The sequence below is a fragment of the Molossus molossus genome, unplaced genomic scaffold (genome assembly GCF_014108415.1).
Source record: "Molossus molossus isolate mMolMol1 unplaced genomic scaffold, mMolMol1.p scaffold_m16_p_13, whole genome shotgun sequence".
NCBI classification, from domain to species: Eukaryota; Metazoa; Chordata; class Mammalia; order Chiroptera; family Molossidae; genus Molossus; species Molossus molossus.
Window position 1 is genome coordinate 19,724,354 of NW_023425348.1, and position 11,323 is coordinate 19,735,676.

The 11,323-nt window shown below is 38.2% G+C and overlaps 1 protein-coding gene across 1 annotated transcript; it reads left to right on the forward strand.

Annotated features, from left to right (window-relative positions):
• The first annotated feature begins 1,307 nt into the window (after nt 1–1,307).
• MMP7 (matrix metallopeptidase 7) lies at nt 1,308–11,004 on the forward strand. The gene is made up of 6 exons (XM_036259056.1): nt 1,308–1,463; nt 4,609–4,835; nt 4,921–5,069; nt 6,512–6,640; nt 8,460–8,621; nt 10,746–11,004. Exons 1-6 carry the CDS (start codon nt 1,356–1,358, stop codon nt 10,760–10,762), a joined length of 792 nt encoding a protein of 263 aa, XP_036114949.1. The 5' UTR covers nt 1,308–1,355; the 3' UTR covers nt 10,763–11,004.
• The last annotated feature ends 319 nt before the right edge of the window (nt 11,005–11,323 follow it).

Here is an 11,323-nt window from a genome sequence, read left to right on the forward strand (position 1 = left end):
AAAGCCACAGTGCTCTTTCCCCCTAACACATATAATATAATGACAAAATAACGGCAGTGTGATATGATGGAGAAAGCATTGGACTGGGAATCAGGACTACTATAAACTAGTTGTGTGACCCTGGGGAAATAAATTAATCTGTCTTCTTAACTTCAATGTTATTTTTGGTAAAAATGAAGTAGTTGGACCAGAATCTCTAGATCCCAGATCCTTAATTGCTATATGTAGAATAGACATTATGTGTGTCCAGGACCAAACCAGCTGGTCAGCAGCTGGAGTCAGAGCGACTGGAAGAGAAAGAGTGTATAAAGTGATTTCCAAGTTAAAGCTTATCTTTGGAAAAACCTGTTTCTACAGAATGTGAAGCATGATTAGCATAGCAGATAAACAGTTAAGCCCATGATTAAAGATTTTTATTTATTTGATAATTTTTCATGTAAATCAAGAGAAATTCTAAGTAATTTCTAAGAAAAGAAATAATCTGACTAAAAGGAGACTTAAAGAAGGGAATTTTTAGTGCTCCACTAAAGTCCCAGGAAGGTGAGGGAATGGAACATAGGCTCTCTGGTGGCCACGGACCAGTCACTGCACAGCATTTCTATCTGCCACCAATCCCCATGTAGAGAACCACAGGGTGCTGGCAACGTTCTATTTCTTGACTTTGGTGACTGTTACAGAATGTTCACTTAATTATTATTTGAGTATTTGCATGTTTTACATACTGTTCTATTTCAAATTTTAATTATTTTTTAATATTATATTACTTTTTTTATGTGTTTTTATTGATTTTTTTAGAGAGAGAGATAGAAACATCCATGTGAGAGAGAAATATCAATCAGCTGCCTCCTGCACGCCCTCCACTGGGGATGGAGTCCAAAACCCGGGCATGTGCCCTATCCCGGAATTGAATCAGGACCTCTCAGTCCATGGGACAATGCTCAATCCACTGAGCCACACCAGCCAGGCAATTTTTTAAATTCTTTTAAGATACATTGTAATGTCCTGAATGATGTTCCCCAAAATTTTAAATTTAGAAGATATGTCTGAGTAGCAATTTGATTCTGGCAAACAAAATGTTTTTTCTCATGGATTAAATTTATATAGCCAGAAAAGAAAAAATTCCAAGGACAAATACATTGTGTGCTTCCTGCCAATAAGAGCATGATACTTCCTCGTTGTCATTAACGAAAAATAACACACACTTCAAAGTTCTGTAGACACCAAAAAGAAAGAAAACATTCAAATGAGTCACCTATTGTTACATTCAGGGCTGAGAAGCTATATAAAACCTCTCCAGCCTCTGGCAGAAAACACCAAACCAACCATAGGTCTGAAAACAATCTCTGGACACAGCTATGCAGCTGGCAGTGCTGTGCGCTCTGTGTCTGCTGCCAAGCAGCCTGGCTCTGCCACTTCCCCCGGAGGCAGGAGGCATGAGCAAGCCACAATGGGAACAGGCTCAGGTAAGTCACTGGCCCACTCACCTGGGGCTCCACGGTCTTGCCATCAGCATTAGGAAGGGTGCTTTTCAATTTTGGTAATTTTTTTTATTGATCCTCACCTGAGGATACCTTTAGATAGAGTGAAACAGAGGGAGGAGGAGAGAGAGAGAGAGAAACATCGACGTGAGAGAGACACACCGATTAGCTGCCTCTCACGAAACCCTGACCAGGCCCAGGGATCGCACCTGCAATCCAGGTATGTGCTCTTGACTGGGAATCGAACCTGAGACCCTTTGGTCCATGGGCCGATGCTCTTAACTGCTGAGCCAAACTGGCCAGAGCAATTTTTCTCTTATAAAGGCAATGTATGTTTTAATCAAGTAGCTATTAAGAGCAGGCTTTAGAGCCCCCTCAAATGAGGTTCAAGTTTCACCTCCACTCACTATGTAGATGATATTATTAGCATAAGAATATTATTAAATTTCTCTGAGCTTTAGTTTACTAATTTGGAAATCGAATAGTATAACGGTATCAATCTAATAAAGGTGTTGTGAAGCACTTAGCACAGTACCTGAAACATTGTTCCTACTCAATAAACTGAAGTTGTTATTATTTATTGTAACTTGATATTCTTTTCATAAAGAGCAGAGTGCTGCCTCTTATAATGAGAACTGCTTGTAATGGAGAGACTTGAAATCAGAAAACACAGGGAGAAGTGAGTACTCTCCACTTTCAAGCATCATGATGGACAAGGCATGAACTTTTGACTTTATTTTCTCATGTGTCCAATAGAAGTAATCATACTATGTGTTTTATAGCTCATAGGATTATTCTAGTGAGTAAATGAAGTAATAACAATATCAACTTTCATGTATGTAACAATTATAAAGTACTGCATATACCTTATGTCATTTAAGCCTTAGCTGAATCCTGGGAAAAATAAGAAACCAAGGTTAAGTTGCTTCACATACTTGTTAGTGGTGGAAAATCAAAGATGAGTTTTGATAGGAGTCAAGGAAAGTTTTTCTGGTTCAAAATCATGTTCTTTCCAATATACTACTTCTTAAGCAGCCTAATAAGTATAAATAAGTATTATTTGATAAAATAATGGGATGCTTACTCCTAAGTATTGCTTATAGATTTAAGCTTTAAACATAAGAAAATTTAGGTTTTATTTCAATTAACTTTGACTTTTAGTCGTCCTAGTAGTGTGCTAGATTGAACCATATGAAACTATTGATATTTGATTGTTTTTTCTACCTCCAAAACAGCTATTTCACATGGTTTCACCTAGTGGATTCCAAAAGGAGTACACTTGCAAGAGTATTGAATCCCTAAACTTTACTTAGTGTGCAGGTTACCAGGAAACTAGAGTGAAGTTAACTAGGTTTAACAGAAGGCAGGAAAAGTCACTTCAAGGATACAAAGAAATTTTCTCCAGAGGGTGTTTTGGTAAAGCTGGTAGCTCTAAAATGAATAAAATGAGTTGTCTGTTCTTTTAGGGTTTGTTTGTTTTTGGTACGTGCCCCTAGCGGGAACCGAACCTGGGACTCTCTCATCCGTAGGTCAATGCTCCAACCACTCAGCCAAACCAGTCAGGGCTCTTTTGAATTTTTTTAATCCTCACCTTAGGATATTTTTCCATTTATCCTCAGATAAAGTGGGATAAAGGGGAGAGAGAGAGAAGGAAACATTGATGTAACAGAGACACATTGACTGGGTGCCTCATGCACGACCCCAATCAGGGCCAGGGACTGAACCATAACCAAGGTACGTGCCCTTGACCAGAATCAAACCCGCGACTCCTTAGTCCACGGGCCAATGCTCTAATCGCTGAGCCAAACCGGCCAGGGTGAGTTGTTTGTTTTTAAAAGAGATCAATTCCTAACTGTTATGGATGCACAATAAGCAGTTGCTGTTTTTAATGAAATGTAATCATTGGTAACAGGAAGAGAGAGCACAATATTATTGAGGTTACTCACATCAACTGTATGCACCTGAAAGGTTCTGAGACAGGTAACCATTTCACCTGCTGCAGATTAGACTGCCAGTGAGTGAGCCCATTTTTAAATCATTTCAATGACACTATCATGCATTAGGTAGCCCTATGCATTTTTCTAAGGAAGTGGCCTTTGGAAACAGAACACAAATTCAAATACTGTTTCCTTCAGTTACTCATGGGGTGAACTTGCTTCCCTGAGCCATGATTCTTCATGTAAAATAGGAATAACAATGCTGTACCTATTTCACAGGGTGGTTATGAGGTTTAAATGAGATAAGTATGTAAAGCTCCTAGAGTAGTCCCTGCCACTAGTAAGCATATAATAAAAGTTCTTGTGAGGTTGCAGCCTCCACTATTGTGATTTCACTCGCTTTTTTTATTTTTTCCTGTTTAGTCCAGCAGCTATCCTCATACCCAGACACTAGGGCCCTTTAAGAAATTCCCAGGGACCAGTTGTGCATAGAATACACCTGGGAGACCTGCTCCATCCTGCAGTCTCAGCATGGGTTTTACTAGAGATTTAACAGTTTAAAGAGCACAGCCCTGGCAGTCAGGAAACTCAGGGCTAGCTCTGCTACTAATCTTTTTTTTTATTCTACTACTAATTTAATATGTGACCCTGAGTAAGTCATTTAGTTGCTATGAGCTTTGATTTTTTTTTTAACCTGGAGAATATGTACATTAAATAATTTCATAATATCCTTTCCCAGGACAAAAGTTTTAACACCTTTCAATTAACCTTAGCTGGGACCAGATCTCCAGAGAATCTTAGAAGGGACTGGGCGACTCAAATCTCCCCAGAGGGTCTCTGATGCCAGGGACGGTCTCAGTTGTGCCCCTTGAGGACACACTAGTCACTCTTCCTGATGAGCTATCACCCACAAGTCTATGTTATATAAAGTGTACAGTGGGCTTCTCCTCAGAACAGTTAATGGGGTAAAAGGGAGAGACTTTTTCCTTTTGCTCATGAAATGAAATGACAATGCTTCATTATCAATATTAAATTTTCTTTTCATTAATGCAGTTATTTTACATGGTGACTCTGTAACAATTGTTTATTCAAACCATTGTTTGAGTCCATAGGTATAGAGGCAAAAATGTGCAGACTTCTGAGATAAAAGACAATAAACAAGGATTACAGATCAATTACTCTCTTTCCAACAGAACTATCTTAAGAGATTTTATCCATATGACTCAAAAGCAAAGGATGCCAACAGTTTAGGAGCCAAACTCAAGGAGATGGAAAAATTCTTCCACCTGCCTATAACTGGAATGTTAAACCCTCGAATCATAAAAATAATGCAGAAGCCCAGATGTGGAGTGCCAGATGTTGCCAAATACTCACTATTCCCAAGTAGCCCAAAATGGACTTCTAAAGTAGTCACCTACAGGTTAGTTTTTCTTTAGCTCATTTAGGCAAAAACAATATAGCCTTTTCCTAAGAGGTCAAACTTTTTTTTTTCTGTTTGCTACCAGGATCATGTCATATACTCGAGACTTACCCCATTTCAAAGTGAATCAGTTAGTGGCAAAGGCCTTAGAAATGTGGAGCAAAGAAATCCCACTGCACTTCAAGAGAATTAGATGGGGAATTGCTGATATCATGATTGGCTTTGCAAGAGGAGGTAAGGAGGATTCCTGGGGGCTAATCCTCTGTACTATTTTGCTCATCGTTTATATCAGTGTCCTCCTCTCTTTAGAATTTAAAATCTTTAATGATATATAGCATTAATTACATATGAATATATATGTGTGTGTGCATATACCTTCAATATATCTAAACTGTTCTGTAAATATACATGTGTGTGTACATGTATCATGATTAATGCTACAAAACGGAGGTTGGTAAACTTTTTCTGTAAAGGGCTAGGCAATGAGTAATTTAGGATTTGTGAGCTTAATGGTCTCTGTCACAATTACTAAACTCTGCCATTGTAGCCCCAAAGCAGTCATAGACAAGAGGTAACTGAAAGATTATGACTATATTGTAATAAATACTTATTTGCAAAAACAGGTGGTGGGCTGGTTTTGGCTCATGAGTCATATTTTACCATCCTATGCTATAAAAAAATAGCTCTAAGTGTACTAGAAGGGTACTAATCTCTCTCTCTCTCTCTCTCTCTCTCTCTCTATATATATATATATATATATATATATATATATATATATATATATTATATCTACGTAAGCCCTTTCCATGAAAGTTCTCTATTTTCTACCTTTTTCTCCATGAAGGAAGTTGACAACAGTCCAAAGGGGTTGTCTAGCTTCTTAGGAAGTTGTAACCCCTTTTCTTAATTTAAAATTGATATAAACCAATGTTGATGTAATGTTGATAATGGAGATATAGCCCACATACATGAACTACTGTTTATTAGTGTTTCATGTTGCAAATATAGAGAAAAACATTGCTCTTTTCATTCTGTTCTAATATCAAAATGCCTGGAAGCTGTAAATTTAGCTGAAATTGAACTTAGCCATAATACTGAAACATTGAAGAAAATGTTAGGGAAAGTATCGGTCATGGCATTCCATGTTTTTCAAGAAGAAATAAACTGGATATGGCCTGATACCAGTTTGGAAATGAAGTGGTCTGCATCACATTAAATCCAGTTAAGATACCTTCAGCATGGTTCTCCAGGAAACTTTCTACTGTACCCACAAAGATTAAGCTAGGTTTTTAAGAAAAGTTATACTAAAATGTACACGAGTTACTTGTAGAACACAGTCCTCACACTCATTCTTCATCCTGCCACTGTCTGGCCAAGCAAAGTGATCAAACTTAGAAGCAACCATAAATTAGATCTGAATGTATTTAAATTCTCATCTCCAGTAAGCTTTCAATATATGGTGGTTATCAATGATGAGCTATGGTTCTGTGAATGAAAAAGTCCCTGTGACAAATAAATACCCAAACCACCTTGTGTATGCAGTTGACTACTGATAATAACAATATTAACCTCTTGGACTGGGCTTATCTTCCTAGCCTCGGTAATCATAAAAAATCAAAAATAAAATGACTGGAGATAAATTCAGTCAGTAAGGGTAATCACCTTATTTTTTTCAGCTCATGGGGACTTCTACCCATTTGATGGACCAGGAAACACGCTGGCTCATGCTTTCGAACCTGGACCAGGCCTAGGAGGAGATGCCCACTTTGATGAGGATGAACGCTGGACCGATGGTAGCAGTATAGGTACAGCATCCCATCTCTCTTCTACTATATGTCCTTTTTAAAATCCCAAACTTCTTATACTAACTTTAATTTAATATTTGCTTTGATTAGTAATAATTCTTGAGCTCTTGATGACTGCTGACCACTATACTATGTGATTTAAATGCACAATTTTATTGACTATGCCCATAATGCTTACAGATACGGAAGATGGAAGCTCAGGCTATGGAGTCACTTGGCTATCCCTCTACCAATGACTGATTCAATTAGTCGTTGGGCAAGTTATTCAACTTCTCTGGGCCTGTTTCCTCATCTGTGAAACGGGACTATAAATAATTCTCAGTCACAGAATGTTGTTTGAATTAAATGAGATAATGCTCATACAATGCTCAGCACAGTGCTTGGACTATAATAATAACTCAGTAAATGATAGCTCTTTCTTTATGTTTCCCCCAAGTTTAAGTTTTTTAATTGAAGGAAAAAGAGGAGCAGTAACAATGATATTTAAGAATTATATGCAATTCTGAGTATTCACTATTGTTCAGGAAAAACCCACGCCATAGACCAACCCATTATATTCATCATCTTACAAAGTAGGAAACTACAGGCACATCAGAAAACTAATGGACAGAAGATCTGGCATAAATAATTCGAATTGAAGACAATTCTAAACAAAAACAAAACAAAACAAAATCCCCGGCAGGTTTGGCTCAGTGGTTAGAGCATCAGCCCGCAGACCGCAGAGGGTTCGGTTCCTGCTAAGGGCATGTACCTTGGTTGCAGTTTGTCCCTGTGTGGGTGGCGGCCACTCAATGTGTCTCTTTCACACTGATGTTTCTCTCTCTCTCTTCCTTCCTCTCTTCCTCCCTCTTTATCTGAAGATAAATGGGGAAAAAAAGTCCTCAGGTGAGAATAAAAAAATAATAATAAAAATAAATAATTTTTTAAAGGCTATTAACTGGCTCTGAAAGGGAAGGAAGTACTTGTGGTTGGCAGTGGGCATTCACCTCTCTAGTGATGCTACATTGTGAAAATCTAATCTATGTGAAATTATGACACTGTCCATTTCACATTTTGCATATCTTTTCATTCTCCTGGCTTTCCACTCAAAGTAGGCTAAAGGCAGCTTCCTTCGGTCTAATGCACCCCAGTTGGAACTCTGACCACTCAAACTCACAGGCTCACACCCTCCCCCTCATTTGCAAAACCTTTCTATGAGTCTGAGAAAGAGAAAAGCATAATAAATAAATTTAATAAATAAAAAGCAAAACCCTGAATTTCCTGGAGATTCTGCCTTTCAGTCTTGTTTTCGCAAAGCCAACTTTCTCCTGCTATTCCGAGTCACTATCATTTATTGAGTAGCCATTGTTTTTCAGATATTGGGAAACTCTAATTATTTTGACAAATCTACAAGGCAGAAATTATTATCTCTGTTGAACAAATGAGGAAATGAGACTCAGTAATATCAATTAATGTGTTCAGAGTCGTCCAGCTAATAAGTAGCAGAGCTGGGTTTCAAACCCAGATCTTAATGCTTCTAAAGTCTTTGCCTTCCTCTACAGAATGCTGGTATTTGAGTAATTATATAAGAAGCTCATAGACAGAAAAATATTACTTTAAAAAAAGACACAGAAGTAGTGATGAAATTAAAACACTACTATTCTATTCCCCTTCTAAACCCTCCTCCCCACTTACGAAAGCTCAAAACAAATAAGTAAACTGTGGGGGATTTAAAGAGCTAGGTATTTTTATCGTTATCTCATTTAGTATTATTCTATATTATATGATGTTTTATATACAGTTATTTTCATAGTTACTGTATGTCACTCTTTGGTTGTAGGGATTAACTTTCTGTATGCTGTCACTCATGAACTTGGCCATTCTTTGGGTCTGGGTCATTCATCTGATCCTAATTCTGTGATGTATCCAACCTATGAAGATAAAGATTCCAAGGATTTCAAACTTTCACAGGATGATATCGAAGGAATTCAGAAATTATATGGTAATATTTATTATTTCAAATAAGGGGTATGTCGCATTGTCTCCTTAGAGTAGGCATGAATGACAAAGACTGGAAAATGGGTATTTACTTGGAAAAACACACTGGAACTCACACTAAAAGCCTATGGAGGAAAGAAATTTGAGACCTTAGGTACCTGAAATTTAACCATGTTATTTTATACTATGAGGATATCAATTTGAAGTTTTCAACAATAGGGTATCATTTGGTGAAATTATGAAAATGGCATGATAGGTTTTTGTTGTTTGTTTTTTCAAGTTGCCACTTACTGTTCTTTCTTGCTCAGTTCAAATACTTTAGGAGAGTCTCCCTTGTGGGAATGGACTGAAGAACATAAACATAACACTTTCTTCTTTAGCCGCTTGCCCCCAGAAATTCAGTCCTAGGTGACTAACGGTGGCTGGGCTCTTCCTGCTGTGGATATGCGTGGGGAAGGGGTGACTCGTGGACAGTTACTTCTTATAATTGCCAGTCCTGATGCTTATGAATACCCTATGGCCCAATCTACACTTTTTGGTTTTAGTCAAGTTCCAAATTCAATTTAAAATAATAAGCTGATTTCTATTTGTTAGTGAAAAAGAAATGAAAGGAAAAAGGTTAAAAAGCCATGTCTCTAGATAAAGACAAGAATAGTATGATTCAAAAGGCTACATGAGCCCTGACCAGTTTGGCTTAGCGATTAGAGCTTCAGCCTGCAGACCAGAGAGTCCCAAGTTCGGTTCCTGCTAAGGGCACGTACCTCAGTTGCAGTTGGTCCCTGCGCCGGTTGAGGTCGTGTGGTTGGCAACCACTCAATGTGTCCCTCTTGCATCTATGTTTCCCTCTCTCCCTCCCGCTCTATCTGACCTCGGGTAAGGATTAAAAAAAGAAAAAAAAGCTACATGAATTGTTCAAGGTCATGTGGCTGCCAAGTGCTTGAACAATGATTCCACACCAAGGCTGTGGAATTTCATTCACTTTCTATTATATATCTCTATCACTACTTAGTACGTTTTTTTAAACAAAAAACAACATTAGTTTTGTTTGCTTTTATTGATTTGAGAGAGAGGGGAAGGAGAGAGAGAGAGAGAGAGAGAGAGAGAGAGAGAGAGAGAGAGAGAAACATCAATTTATTCTTCCACTTATGTACGCATTCTTTGGTTGCCTCTTGTATGTGCCCTGACTGGAAGTCGAACTCACAGCTTTGGCGCATCAGGACAATGCTGTAATCAACTGAGATACCTGGCCAGGGCTACTTAGTAAGTTTTTTCAAAGCAAGTTGGAAAGGAGAACACAGAATGATATCTTTAAGTCCACAGATATAATCAAACCTTTCCAGCAAAATATCAGGATGATAAGAATATACTGCAAAAAGTTCACCTAAGAGTCTCTGAATGACCAAAAGAGCAATGGCTGTGTTTCCACATAATAATGTCCTTAGGGGACAATTATTCCAATAAGATAAAGAATTAAGCTGTCAGTTGAACTAGAATTTACTACCAATCAGCATTTCTAAAATTTTGTTCCTAGAATACTACTCCTACACGACAATTTCCAAAAAAGAATGCTATGGAGAAACAAGTTCAAAACCACTACCTATTGCCCTGGCCAGTTTAGCTCAGTGGTTGGAGCATCATCCTGCAGACCAAAGGGTCTCAGGTTCAATTCCCAGCCAAGGACCTATATCTGGGTTGCAGGTTCATTCCCTGGCCCCAGTCGGGTCACACCCTTTCTCTCTCTCTCTCTCTCTCTCTCTCTCTCTCTCTCTCTCCCTCCCTCCCTCCCTCCCTTCCACTCTCTGAAAAATCAATGGAAAAATATCCTCGGGTTAGGATTTTTTTTAATAAATAAAAAAAATAAAAGAGGCTAAAAAGTAATTTGCCCAAAATTATACAGCTAGTAAAATGGCAGAGACAGCCAACCCCCAGGCCTACATTCTACACAAAACTGCCTTCTCAGTCTTTGGAGGTTGTTCTTCAAAACTTTGTCCCAGGCACAGAAAAAAACTGAGTTGGGTGAATAATAAATTATACACAGTTATGACATTTCTTGAGTTTGTATAGTCTTAGGGTGGCTTTTATGTCTTTTATACCATGTCAAAAATATTTTTATTTTCTCTCTTGACAGGAGAGAGAAATGATTGAAGAAAGAATTAGAAATTTCGAGAGAACACACATTCATTCACTGGATTCCCTCTCGTTGTTTTCCAACCAGAATTGATGAGCACTGTTCCTGCACTCCATTTAGCACTCTCTCTCCTGTGTTGTGGTTGGGTTTGCATGTCTCCCTCTCGTGCTGGGGACGAGCTCTTCATGGCAAGTTGTGTCTTACCCATCTATGTCTCTCCTCAAGTGACTTACATTTAGAAAATATCAATAAATTTTAAATAAACAAACAAAATTTTTATTTCATGGTAAAATGATTTATATTTGGGTGCACTGTTTCTCTGTTGAGAGAATACACACTATACAATGGAATCAAAGACTAAGACTAAAAAAATATGTCCCACCACATTATTTTGGGTCTTTAGCTGCACTTTACCCTATCACCAGATGGATAAGGAAAGCGCTCCAACCCTTTATTGTTCGTTAGTGTAGCCTAAAGGTACACTCAGCGCCCCTCATCCTTGAGCCCAAGTTCTCACTCTAAGTGTTCTGGAAAATCCAATTCTTCCCACAAAATGCATGTGAATTCCCAGGGTTTTA

What these genes read in the sequence shown, in the direction of transcription:
- MMP7 (XM_036259056.1), top strand. Translation starts at nt 1,356, where the DNA reads ATGCAGCTGGCAGTGCTGTGCGCTCTGTGTCTGCTGCCAAGCAGCCTG. An exon ending in CACAATGGGAACAGGCTCAG is followed by an intron (nt 1,464 to 4,608) that starts GTAAGTCACTGG and finishes TCTTTCCAACAG; the next exon opens with AACTATCTTAAGAGATTTTA. An exon ending in GATTGGCTTTGCAAGAGGAG is followed by an intron (nt 5,070 to 6,511) that starts GTAAGGAGGATT and finishes TATTTTTTTCAG; the next exon opens with CTCATGGGGACTTCTACCCA.